This window comes from Maudiozyma barnettii (genome assembly GCF_903064755.1).
Source record: "Maudiozyma barnettii strain CLIB 1767 genome assembly, contig: KABA2_07, whole genome shotgun sequence".
In the NCBI taxonomy this organism is placed as follows: Eukaryota; Fungi; Ascomycota; class Saccharomycetes; order Saccharomycetales; family Saccharomycetaceae; genus Maudiozyma; species Maudiozyma barnettii.
The window spans coordinates 485,798-499,301 of record NW_024545244.1 but is presented as its reverse complement, the minus strand read 5'-3'; the positions used below and the strand labels follow the sequence as shown (position 1 = coordinate 499,301).

General features: G+C 33.7%; 6 protein-coding genes across 6 annotated transcripts; 2 read left to right on the top strand and 4 right to left on the bottom strand.

Annotated features, from left to right (window-relative positions):
* Nucleotides 1-48: 48 nt before the first annotated feature.
* Nucleotides 49-2,349, bottom strand: YTA6 (putative AAA family ATPase YTA6; the record flags this gene model as incomplete). The annotated part of the gene is made up of 1 exon (XM_041551718.1): nt 49-2,349. The coding sequence occupies one exon, from the start codon at nt 2,347-2,349 to the stop codon at nt 49-51; it is 2,301 nt and encodes a 766-aa protein (XP_041407652.1).
* Nucleotides 2,350-2,828: 479 nt separating this feature from the next.
* On the bottom strand, nt 2,829-6,284 carry GCR1 (transcription regulator GCR1; the record flags this gene model as incomplete). The annotated part of the gene is made up of 1 exon (XM_041551717.1): nt 2,829-6,284. One exon carries the CDS (start codon nt 6,282-6,284, stop codon nt 2,829-2,831), a length of 3,456 nt encoding a protein of 1,151 aa, XP_041407651.1.
* A 2,063-nt stretch (nt 6,285-8,347) lies between these two features.
* On the bottom strand, nt 8,348-9,259 carry GPI2 (phosphatidylinositol N-acetylglucosaminyltransferase; the record flags this gene model as incomplete). The annotated part of the gene is made up of 1 exon (XM_041551716.1): nt 8,348-9,259. One exon carries the CDS (start codon nt 9,257-9,259, stop codon nt 8,348-8,350), a length of 912 nt encoding a protein of 303 aa, XP_041407650.1.
* Nucleotides 9,260-9,772: 513 nt separating this feature from the next.
* On the top strand, nt 9,773-10,636 carry KABA2_07S04884 (uncharacterized protein; the record flags this gene model as incomplete). Its single annotated transcript, XM_041551715.1, has 1 exon — nt 9,773-10,636. The coding sequence occupies one exon, from the start codon at nt 9,773-9,775 to the stop codon at nt 10,634-10,636; it is 864 nt and encodes a 287-aa protein (XP_041407649.1).
* Nucleotides 10,637-11,196: 560 nt separating this feature from the next.
* On the top strand, nt 11,197-11,919 carry ATP4 (F1F0 ATP synthase subunit 4; the record flags this gene model as incomplete). Its single annotated transcript, XM_041551714.1, has 1 exon — nt 11,197-11,919. The coding sequence occupies one exon, from the start codon at nt 11,197-11,199 to the stop codon at nt 11,917-11,919; it is 723 nt and encodes a 240-aa protein (XP_041407648.1).
* Nucleotides 11,920-12,331: 412 nt separating this feature from the next.
* On the bottom strand, nt 12,332-13,204 carry RPL21B (60S ribosomal protein eL21; the record flags this gene model as incomplete). Its single annotated transcript, XM_041551713.1, has 2 exons — nt 12,332-12,803; nt 13,194-13,204. The coding sequence occupies 2 exons, from the start codon at nt 13,202-13,204 to the stop codon at nt 12,332-12,334; spliced, it is 483 nt and encodes a 160-aa protein (XP_041407647.1).
* Nucleotides 13,205-13,504: the final 300 nt, after the last annotated feature.

The following is a 13,504-nucleotide window of genomic DNA, read 5'->3' as shown; positions in this document are numbered from 1 at the left end:
CTATGCTTCATAATTTATTTATTTTATATATTAATACAAATTTTATTATCAGCTACCCATACTACCATATTCTGCAGCCCAATCGTCAAACCTTTTCAAGGATTCTGGAGAAACACTTTTCTTAATAGTTTCCATTGCTTTGACAAAGTCAGTTTTTGTTATCTGTCGAATAGTTTCGAAATTAGCATCCATCAATTGATCGCCAAGTTCCCTAATCGGTTCCATTGCAGCCTCCTTGGCCAGTGCAGTCATATCAGATCCGGAGTAACCTTCTGTTAACTCCGTAATTTCTTTAAAATCGCCTTCAGTTAAACCATTTGGTTGATTTTGCAGCAATCTGTTCAAATGATACTGTCGGGTCTCGAAGTCGGGGAGAGGAATATACAATCTTCTCGAGAATCTTCTTCTGGCTGCATCATCTATCACCCAGGGCAAGTTTGTGGCACCTAATACCAATACTCTTTGGTCTGATGTATCAGCATTGTTGACTGCAGCTTTTGAAAGGCCGGACCACTGGATTAATACCTCTGTTTTTATCCTCCTTGATGATTCATTTTCGTTGTCACTTCTGTTACCCATAATAGAGTCGATTTCATCAATAAAAATGATTGAGGGAGCCATTTTCCTGGCCAAATAGAAAAGAGCCTTAACCAATTTCTCAGATTCACCCAGATATTTTGACAAAAGCGAAGAAGCACTAATACTAAAGAAAGTTGAATTAGACTCAGTGGCAACGGCCTTAGCTATCATTGTTTTACCTGTACCTGGTGGTCCAAATAGTAGCATCCCCCTGATTGGTTCACGCAAACCCTTAAATAAATCGGGCCTTAAAAATGGGTAAACTACTGTCTCTTTTAATGATGCCTTAACCGAGTTTAAGCCGGCCACATCATCCCAGTGAATCACATCACCTTGCACTAAAATATTACATTTTATTTGTTCCAATATCACAGGATCAACTCCTTCGATACTTTCAGGCGTTTGTTGCGATATATCTGATATACCATTAACAGTATATTTATCCTTCTTTTCAGTTACAGCTATTTTTTTAAGTGTTCTATCACCAACATCATTACCAACTACCCGTTCTTTATTTTCCTGCCTTCTGGGTTTGGCTTTTAGATTTGACGATAAATCAGTATCGTCTCTTATTTTTGAATTTGTAATATTTCCAGTATTTCGTTGTCGATTTGGTTGAATTTGTGGCTTAGATTTAAGGGGTTTATTTATATCTCTTCTTGATGAGACATAAGATGATGCTGACTCCTGCTTTGATGCATCGTTTGAAAAAGAGGACCACGCAGCCAAGGCTGCCTTGTTAATATTCTCATCTGACGACTGCCTTTTAGCAGATAACGCATCTGAGTTAATGCGGTTATAATTAGATATGTCCAAAGACCTCCTCATTGTACGTTTTGATTTATTCAAGTTATGCATAGCATCCTTTTTATATGTAAGCCTATGTCTTGTCAAATCGAAACTCCGACGTCCACTACTATCTTGACTCAACTTTTCTGATGAATTACGGTTCAAGGAATCTGATCTATGAGTAGTAGAATTTTTATTTTCCTTTGGTTTCCCATGAATAGTTTTTTTGCTTTTTGCTTCCTTAGCTCTCTTCTGTATTTCTTTTTCCATTCTCTTTGCAACCTGGCTTTTAACCTCATTTTCGATTTGTAGATCTAACAACTTCTTCTGTTGTTCTTCGAGTTCTTTTAATCTTTTTTCTTCTATTGATTTTCTATCTCGTTCTTCAAGTTTTTTTTGTTCCAATTGAGTCTTTCTTTGATCCTTGATCAATTTAACTCTCCGTGTTATTTCATTATCGTTAGATTCTTGTTGTTTGAGAAACTTTTCTTTTTTCTTTGAATTTTTCACCCAAAAGGTCGGTACATTGAAACTTTTATTCTTAAGTAAAGGGGAAGTAATTACGGTATTACCATCGTCAATATTTCCTGAAAGGGCGTCATCTAATAATTTAGCTCGTTTATCATCTTTAGACTCCGAAAGTGTATCCAGAACACTTTTACGAATCATTCTGATATCATGCCCAAGTATCTGGAAATCTTCAATCTTACATCGAAATGATTCATTTTTAGCTATAAAAGTTTTCCAGCTGGGTATACTGAAATTGACTTCGACTGTTTTGAGTCCATCGTTGACGTATTTTAGTAAAAGACAGAGTTCCCTATAAAACGACGGTAACTTTCCAATGTCTTTTGTTTCGGATTTAGTAATATTTACCTTATCTGATATGTTCACAACTTGATTATGTACAATCGAATACAATAAATCAAGAGATTGGCATAGAGATAAATTTCCTGGAACGATAAATTTCTCATCCGACATAATATGGATTATTTGGTATATTAAAAAGTTAAACAAACAGAAAACACATGCCAGTCTCTAAATTATCCTTTATATATAAAATGGGATACAGTATAGTATATGAATTCTTGTAACTTTTTGGGTTATTCTCCTTGGTCTAGTCTTAGTCAAGGAGGGAGGTCTTTATGTAGGTCCAACTTTCCTTTTTTTATAGCCTCTGATCTTCGCTTTTTTCTCAGTCCCTAATATTAAGTCAGTAATAATTTCAGAAAGTATTTCAGAATATTCCGAACAGCTTTCGGAAGAAATGTCATGAACAAAGTACATTTCCATGTTCAAAAGAGTGGGTATAAGGTACAACTTCACATAGCCTCCTAAGGCTAACGTAAGAATTTGGATTGTAAATAAATCATTAAATGGTCATCGTATGTATATAATATATAAATGTATCATAAATTAATTGGTCATTGAGCAATATGCTCGGGGAACTAATTGGAAGGTTAATCGTCCCCATTCTTCTCAACCTCTGTGGAGTCATGGTCTGATTGTTGTTTGACACCTATTTCATTATCTTGATTACCTTTCATGTGTATAATTGTATTATCAGTTAAATTCCCATTACTTCCGACCTGTTGCACGTTAGAATTATTTGATTGTTGTAAAATATCAATGTTCGTTTCGATTTGGTTAGAAGGTGCCAAACTGTTACTATTTTTTTTATTCGTACTTACCACATCGGGTATGTTATTAGAAGTTTCATATTCCTGTCCTTGAGGTACAGTACTGGAATTAGTATCAGTATTATTAGGTATTGAATTTGAACCACTATTTAACTTAATTTTAGAAATGGTGCTGGAATTTTTCTCGTTTATATTTTCTGTCACTGTTTGTTTTATGTTCTCATTGTTCAAATGCGATGTGCTTGAATTTGAATTACTTTCAGCATTGTTCAGAGCAGCAGGGAGGTGAGAACGTCTGCATGATTTTGTCTTCTCTTCCTCTGTCATTATTCTAACATTCCAGTTCTTGAAATCTTCAAATATGCATATCTCTTTCCCACGTTTGGTCATATATCTGAAATATAACGATAGTGAATTTAAAGTCAAAACGTTATTTATACGGAATTTTTCTAAGTCACTTACTAGAATTTTTCTTATATCCTCCCTTGGCTGGTCTGGATTTTTAAATCTTCCCAATCTGATACCCCTATCCACCTCCATCTCGATGTAGTCAATGATTATTCTTCTGGTAGGAAAAAAATGAGAATCTTCACTTACCTTCCAACGTCTCCATCCATATTCTTCTATCAAACTTTTAATAGATGGTTTCCCATTTAATCCAATATACCATTCAGCATATAAGTCCCATATAGTTTTGTTATCTCTTGAGAGTTTGTATTTAATATTCTCATTTGGACCACCAGTTTTGAGATTTTCGGTATCTTTTTTATCTTTAATTGTATTACCTTTTGGATCAGATGGTTTAGGTGTAGCTTGATCTATTGTGGTAACTTGTTTCTGTGTAGATGAGAAATTTTGAGGAGCACTAATTGTCAATTGAGCACTTTTTCTGAAGGTATTAGTAATGGTAGGTAATCTTGCAGGTAATTCATCCGACTTCTTATTAGCAACAGTTTCATTTGTTTGTGTTCCTCTCACAGGAGGTGGCGCATTTATCTTCGGTATTAGGGGTTTATTTCCTAATGGTTGAATCTCTATCGCAGATCCTTCGGTACTTGAAGCTTTCTCTTCGATAGAAGCCGTTCTTTTCCGTCCTATATCAGATGTATTCTCATTTTGTAAATAAGAGCGATCTAGTTTACTGGACATTATTTGATCTATTGGTTCTGGTATTGGTGACAACATGGCTATATTGTCTCTTTCGATAGGAGTTGCAATTTTTGATGTTAATAGGTTGCCTGATGTGCCAGAATTAGGAAGAATATTATCAGATTGTTGTTGAGCACTAATATCACTAGTAGTAGAGAAGTTGGATGAATTTATTTGCGTAGATCCACTCCTACTGCCGTTTGTATTAAACATATTATCTGGGAATTTTGGACTAGGCATTGCTTTAAACAACAGGGAATCTAAAGCAGCTTGCGACGCTGTTGGTCTTTCATCCAATCTAAATCGTTTACTAGCGCTAGCATTGATAACGTTGTTATTGTTATTTGTGTTATATGGAGAATCAGGTCCGACATAGGGTCTTGTCGATGCCCCTGGCGAAATTCCAAAAGGACTGGACGCCGAAGGTTGCAACACCGATAATGGGGCTGGCAATTTTCTTTTACTGTTTGAATTTGAAATGTCAGATTGCACAATATTTTGTGCATTTGAAATAGAGGGAAGCTGCTGGGTAGATGGTGTAGGTTGATTTGAGAAGGAAGTGCCACTGTTTGCATTATTTGCATATCCGGTAGGAACCACAGCAGACGTACCGTTATCGCTCTGGGGATTGTTCGCTGATTGTTCAGGTTGATTATTATCAAATGATTGAACAAGGTTATTAAGAATATTTGAATTAATGGAATTTCTATCTAATATGATAATGCCTCCCGTATTATTACCATTGTTCCTTCCTCCTGATATATTATTAGAGTTATTCGTCGTGGTGCTATTAGGTAACTGAATACCTGTCGTATTATTCGTTGCCCCAGACAAAAGCTGCCTTTGGACTTGCAAAATTTGATTGCACATAGAGTTTAATGAACTGAGATCATATTTTAGCTGTGTTATTTGTTGACTAAGTCTGATATTTTCAGTTGTCAACTTTTTGGATAGTTCCGTTAGATGAGAGTCTACTAGGTTTGTTACTTGTTCTTTTGTGACACCGCTGGAGTTTGTATCTCCAAGTCCCATCATAGAAAGGTCACTGTTAATTACGCTATTATTATACGTATTGTTTTGTAATGGATTATTGCTATTTTGTTGTGAAACATCACCTCTTTGAAACTCGTCCTGATTGAACAAATCCGGGATAAACTTCGAAATAAATGAAACAATATTTGGAAGTAATAATGGATTCTGAGTCAAATGTTTTAGATCTTGGATTAGGACTTTTCCCATAAACTCAAACAGTTCACATAATGAATGAAGCTTATAATTGGTACGATCGATAGCTAACATATCATGTCTAAATGCAGGTAACCATGGAAACACAATATTGATTAGTTTCTTAGAAGGTTCAAACGTCTGTGCCCTCGCCAGTTTTCCAGTACGATTATTTACATTGGTTTGATTTTGTACGTTAATCTCTGATGTAGCGTCTAAACTAATCAAAGATGATTCTAGCAACAATATTTCATTGAAGTTATTTATTGTTATTGGCTGAGTGGGATGACTCCATCTGATTACAAAATATACAGATAGCGCAAAAATTGGGCAACGTGATATATCCCCATCTCTTGGAACAGTGTTAAAATATTCATAGGTTTGGAATGAAGAACTATCGTTCAGCTTTCTTAATGTTAATGAATCGGTATATGTTTGATCTACGATAAGGTCTACTAATTTTAATGTGGGCAAATTGTTTACATTAGCCTTAAAGTAGTCTTGAAGAATGTACTGAGTTATGGCATAAAAATTGGAGCTTGTATTACCACCTTCATTATTATTACTACTAGTTTGATTTTCCTGTGATTGATGTTCGTGCTTTAAAATTAGCATTTGTAACTTGTTAGTATTACTATTCTCATTTAAAGTTCTATTTGAATTTTCATTATTAGCTAATGTTTCATTTGGATCAGTAGGCCCTTTTTGGGCTAAACTGTTCTTGTGATGATTATTATCGTGGGAAATACTAGGTATGACATTAAAATTAAAGGAGTTAGGTGGAAGTTGTGCTACCCTTGGGGAACTATATGGTACTGAACTTGATCTTTTGTTATCATTCGTTATTGAATTAGCAAAAGTCTTAGAAAAAGGATGTGCTGATGAGGGGCCAAAAAAATTCATAGTATGATTCTATTATTTATGTTGGTTACCTATTCGAAAATGAATAAATGTTCAGAAATGTTGTTATTTTGTTGACTAAAAATAAATATTGGTTTATTTTAATCCATAATCAGTGGTATGTTTATTTGGTGAATCTGTCATAAAATACGTAATCTATTTTGTATTGCTTAGCCAGAACTTAAGAACTGAATAGAAGATCCGTAATATGTTGTCGACAAGGATGTCTTGTTTAAATTTTTGGATGAGTATACCTTGTTATTGTACTCTAAATAACAACCTAATGTTCTTAATATTATTTTGATATCAAAAAAAAAATCGAATATAAAGTATGTCAAATACGGAACGGGCCTTATTGTTATTTAACCTCGACAATTAATAATAATTGGTATTCGAATTTCTCAAATGTTCTTGAAGAAAAAACTAATAGTTTGTCTTCCCCTAAAAATATTGTTTTCAATGGAAACTATATTTTTTTTAATGCAGGTATTATACTATTCTTTTACAATTTAACTCAAAATGTTACAGCTGGATAAGGAACCTTTCCAATAGTGTTAAACAGTATTATATAAATATTCACTTACGCAGGAATAATTTATCAAAGCAAATCCAAATTAATTCTCAACCACTGAATATGTCAGTCTGATAATAATATAAAAAAATAAATGGAGGCGAAATAAATGTGTATCCTCTTGATGATCTTGGGATCAAGTCAAATAAATATTTAAAAGTCAATTCAAATACCAATAGAAATATCCACACAACTAATAATAAAAAGAAAAAGAAAAAAAATGCAATCATACCATACCATCTGGAAACATCGTTTTATTATGAGTATTCACTTTAGGTGTTATAGCAGGGTTCGATGGAATATTACTCGATAATGCAGGAGAAGCTGGCGTAACTATTTTGGTCCGTCCAATCAATTCTAGTGATTGTTTTGACCTTTACTGTCTTTCACGTAATTCCTCCTGGCAGTATTCGATAATAACCCTATTTTAGGTAGTTAACGTTTTTGTTGATACCCGTGGTTGAGCAAATGTTCCTCGGAGTGAATTAAAGAAACCAATAACAATTGTTTCCCTTCGTTAGTGATCCGTTTATTTGGATACGATGTTCGTTTATCTTGTTACTCTTTAGGATGCTCTGAATCAGTCAATTATAATAATAACTCTCTTGTGATACCCTATTTTTGAATTCCTATATGGTAGTAATTAAGAAGTAATGATAATATTGGACGCGGATTAACTACAAGAACAAGAAGTTCAATTTTTGGTTGTTGTTGTTGTTTTCGCAAAAGGTTCTCAACTTCCTGTCCTTCCGCATTGAATTTGTGGGTAACAACGACGCAAGTGTCATTTCCCGTGGAGTTATTTGGCTTCGTATCTTATGAGCTTCTTATAAATTTTGTTTGTTTGGTCCTTTGTGATTTTTCCGTTCTTTTCTGTTCAATGGCCCCGCTGCTGTACGCATTTCTCAAGAAATAATAAATTCAATCATCAGAAACCCCACATTATGTAAGGCTTACATACTCATAGGGGGAATATCTATCAAGAAATAAAGGAAGCCCGGATGATTGGGTGGTCTACTAATCTGCTTAGATATAGATAAACTATATATTTCTTGAATTTATGAAAGGTCGACTATATTGACACACTTATTAACAGTGTCAGTAAATATATCTTAACCTAACTTAGGGTTGCATGTTGCTTACATTAATAGTTAGTGTAATTTTAATGTTAACGGAAGGCCAGTTACTAACGGAGAGCAAGTATTTACTGTCAAATATGATAAGTAATTATTATTAAAGTTCATGTGGTATACCATTATATATATATACCGAAATTAGGTGATATAATAACTATCACCTTATGTAGAATTGCATAGATTGTAAAACAAATGAAATATTATATGTGCGTTTGGATTCCTCAGCTAGATTAAACCAATTGATTTCTGGAGGAAATATTTATTCATACTTTTAGATTATATATATATAATGGTTTATATCTTGTAGAATTGGATTATTGGACCTTGTATAAGTTATAAGTATGGTTTACATGAGTTCCTTATTCTACATCTACTACAGGAGTTCTTGGATCCCATAAGTCAAGTATTTCGTAATCACGTCTCCTATAATTAACCTGCCAATAATGAAATAATTTAGGCATAAATATAATATAAGACACAGATGTGATAAGGAAGATTAGTGTTATGCGATAACCAATTGAGATCCCAATAAACAAGTATACTACCATGCTAGATGTTGTAGCCACTTTTATATGTGATATATTAATGATTCTTGGTAATATGATATTGACTTGGATGGCTATTAAAAGAAAACAGAATACATCTGTAGTTGTGTTTAATCTCGACGCTAATATTGCAACGTTAGCCAATAATAGGTTCGTAGCCAAATTTGATGGTTTGTTATTAGAATGGTCATTAATATCATAAAATATTGATGATTCTTGTTTTTTGATATCCTCTTTATGTGGAGATGGGGATAACGATGATGTTGCGCAAGTTAAAATGTAGAGAACATTGATCCAGAATGATACAGTCCATATAGAATCAGAGGCTGTGGTCATTGATAATGATCTTAACACGGGTGATAATGTAAGCAATGTGAAAATAATAATAAAAGAGGACTTCAAGTTTAATAAACTTGTCAGTTCTTTATTCTTATGCGTGGAAACTAACATCGTAATTAATGTAATTGCTCCAGTTATATACCTTGCATCTGTTTTGTAATAATATATCAGGGTAAATGCAATGTAGATAAACGATGAATTTAAAAAGATGTTATAGAATTTGAGAGAATCCTTTCGTATTTGATCAAAATCATAATCGATTGGTGAAGGATCTTCCCTTTTCTGTTTCATCTTCTCCATAAATTGGATGAAATCTGGATCGGTATAATTATCGGGGTATTTTTGTTTGATCCATAACAGTCTACTCCATGGTTCCTCTGAAGACATGCCTATGTGTTTATTTTAGGATAATATGCTGACGATATATGATATTGTTCAATATATAATTTTCTGTCTCCGTAAGTACTTCCGGGATTGGTTGGCGGTTAATAGTTTCTGTGATTGGCTAGTTATTTGTACTTTCTTTAATTGAAAATTGAAATAATACGTTTATATAGATATATTATTATGATTTCCTTGTATGCGTTAATAGTATTTAGCTGTTGATAGCATCCCAACAGTTTTACAGTTTAAATATCTTGTTTGTTATAGACAGTTTCTTCTCACATTCTCTGCTCTTGAATCTTATTTCGTGATCCATTTTTCTTCGCTCTACTGAAAACTTCAATGAGAATCTTATTCAACTGATTCCGTCTTGATAAATTTCCTCACGTCACAGGAAAAGACAAAAAGTTCAATGAGTAGGATAATAAACAAAACAATAAAAAACATAGTTAGTCATTTTTATAAACGATATATATCAAGTGATCCATCAAAACAAAGGGCAAGATAGGTATCATAATGCTGAAAGTTACTTCTGGGACAGATGAATCCCTGAATAAAATGGGGATCCCCAAATATATAAATAGTAGGACAGACGACAACGACTACGATGAGGACGAGTATGGCATAGGTGAAGACGAACAGAGGGAAAGCACAGTTTACGGTATTCCAAGAACGTTACCAATAACAAATATATATTCTAATAGATACAGAACTGCACATAAATTAGGAGGATCAAGAGTACAAACTCCAGAATTAGATGTGCCAACCTCAAACAATAATAATAATCCTTATCGAAAGAGGTCAACATCAACATATTCAAGAAACTCCAACAATGCGAATGCTATGTATAAAAATATAAAATACCGTATATCAGGATATGACAAAGCGCAAGAATCATATCCAACCCAAAATAATGTACAAGATACCAGGAGATTGGTTACTGCGCCTGCAATTGATACTCAGGAAAGATTGCGTTCCCAGTTAGATGTCCTACAAGAAGTACAGAGAGTTGCGGAGCATGAAAATATATATGATGGCTTCCCTATTGGATTAGAGACTAAACTTGTCTCCTTAAGAACTGCCCATTCCAAATTGTTACAGATGCTGAGGGAGAGGACAGCTAAAATCGAAGAACAAAAGAGACATGATATTAATGCTACCGTCCTTGCGAATATTCCAAGCACAGTTACGACTAATTCTGCAAGGGAAGACACCATAAGCAATGTGATGTCTACATCGAACAATGGTAAAGTCGCAACTGTTCATAACAATATAACGGGAGCACCTTATGTCAGAACAAAATCTACTGCACATACAATCAATCCTGAAGAAAAGAAATATATACAGCAGTTAGTAGATATTGCCAAACAACTGCGATGAGTACATCATCGTCATGACATAAACATACATATATATATATTCTTATATTAACTAATAGACACTCGATTGCAATCTATACATCTCATACTTAACATATAAATATTTATGTGCGGTCTATTACTAATAAATTCTATCTATCATGTGTCGTAGTATTTTGGTTCTCTCTCTGTTCATTTTAGTATGTAACGACCCCGTCAGCCAATCAAAATCAAGAATATGGATCATTACTGGGTCGTACAAAAACCGCGTAGAGAAATATTCGCCAAACAATATTCTTTTGTAAGGAAAAAAAAATACAAATTGTAAGAAATTTAAAGGACAATATACAGTAGACTTTCTTTCTATAGTTGATGAGAAGGGGTCAAGTTTTTGAAGTTTCATATATATAAATCATTATTTTGAAGAGGTAGATTATAAGAAGATCTAGAAGTTAAATAATTTATTTTAGACGTAAATCAGTTTAGTTTCCCGATTGTAAGTTAAAAAAATACTCGATATTAAGTAGGAGCAAATTATCCCTAAAACGATACATAAAATAATAATAAAATTGACACTGAAACATGAGTTTGCGTACTGTTTCCTCAAAGTTAACTCAAAGAGTTGTATTGGCTAATACTATTTCACGTACTAGTATGTGTGCTGGTATCCGTTACATGTCTACCCCTACACAAACGCCTCAAGAGCCTAAAGCAAAGGCTCAATCTATTATCGATGCTATGCCAGGTAACAGTGTTCTATCCAAGACTGGTATTTTAGGTACATCTGCAGCAGCAGCTGTCTATGCTATTTCTAACGAACTTTACGTTATCAATGAAGAATCTATTCTACTTTTAACCTTCCTAGGTGTTGTTGGTATTCTAGCCAAATTTGTTGCTCCATTTTACAATACCTGGGCTGATGAAAGATTAAAAAAGGTTTCTGGAATTTTGAATGCCTCTAGAGAAAGACATGTCGACGCTGTTAAGCAAAGAATTGATTCCGTTTCCCAATTACAAAACGTCTCCCAAACAACAAAAGTTCTTTTCGATGTTTCCAAGGAGACTGTTGAACTGGAAGCCAAGGCTTTTGAATTAAAGCAAAAGGTCGAATTAGCTCAACATGCCAAGTCTGTCTTGGATTCCTGGGTTAGATACGAAGCCTCTCTGCGTCAATTACAACAGCAAAAAATTGCTGAATCTATTATTAGTAAGGTAAACTCTGAATTGGGAAATCCAAAGTTCCAAGAAAAGGTTTTGCAACAATCTGTTGCAGATGTTGAAAAATTATTCGCCAGTCTAAAATAAATAATTGACTAGTATGATATTTTTTGAAACCTCAGTGTGGTGACGTCAGAATTCATTCAAACAAATCAAGATATTCCATAATTTTTTTAACTCTATTTTTAGATATTCTTTTTAAAAAAAATAACTGTATAAACATTTATTTCTATATCCTTTCCATATATATATTATTTCAAACAATGCAGTTCTACTTAATATGGATGCGTTACTAACGTTTTGGGTACTGTACATTAGAACTCAGAGTTCTTTAAATAAAAGAAAATATATCAGGTCCCTGCTGGTTGAATTTTACATATTTATTTAAAAGAATATAGTATCTTTGATGTCTAATCGTATATTAATTGATATTGTATGTTTTATATATTAATATATGAGGTAAAATGAATAAATTGTATACATATAGTAACCAAATAGATTAAATGAAAGTTTCGTATGGAACTGGAGCCAAAGTTTGAGGAACGTTACCTTCGGTAGAAACAATACGAGCTTCTCTTGGTTGAGCTGGTTGTCTCTTTAGTTGGACAGCAACACCTTGAGCCTTAGCTTCAGCACGCTTAGCAGCGTTAGTCTTAACTCTTTCCAAGAACTCAGCTCTACACTTAGAGTGCTTGATATGTTCGACTCTGATGTTTAATCTCTTTTCTAGGTATCTGTTACCGACCATCTTGTTAACGATGATACCAACAGAAGACTTGGTGACGTTGTAAACGACACCGGTCTTACCTTGGTAGAACTTGTGAGGCATACCCTTGTGGATGGAACCATTGGCCTTGATATCAACGATATCACCAACCTTGTAGGTCTTCAAGTAGGTGGTCAAAGAGACGGCACCATGCTTTCTGAAGTCCCTTTGGAACATGTAACGAGTACGAGATCTGTAACCGTGACTATTTAAATTTTATGGTATGGAAAACAAGCATGCAATGAATGTTTCATATTAATGTTAGTAAAGTTGCTCAAAAAATTGGTATAGTTACTTATCTAGTATCTATGAGGTTGACTTTTCTGTAATGTGGACACAAATAATTATGATATATTCAAAGTAAAGGAGATTCATAGTGAATAGCAATTTAATATGGTTTCATTCACAGGTGCGATTTATTTATCATGTATTCCTCCAAAAGTATCCAATTTATCTCTAGTTTTATCATAGTTCTTATTAATTATTATTTGGTTCACGAAGTATCTTTTAATGTTCAAATCCTTATATTTTTCCTATAAAATCAAACCTCTCGTTACTGTTTAAATGTTTGCGAAATTGTGTACCTTCTACATACGATTTACCCATTTTGATTGATTGATTATGCTTGGTTTCTTTAAATTTGTATCTAGAACTTTGATATTGAACTCTCAAATAAAAGCTTTTTAACCACTAAGTTACATCATTATTACTACCTAACTAGGATACTACTAGGTTCACCGATCAAGGTGAACAATTGATACTATGTTGCTGTATGGCAGTATAATTCCTGCATGAAAATGTTCCAATTCAGCGATGCCTGCTAGTACTCTAAGATTTTGAGAGTATGAGGGTTACTTCGGGAATTACAATTATTTTCTGTAGCTTGAGCACGCAACGAGAGAAAAT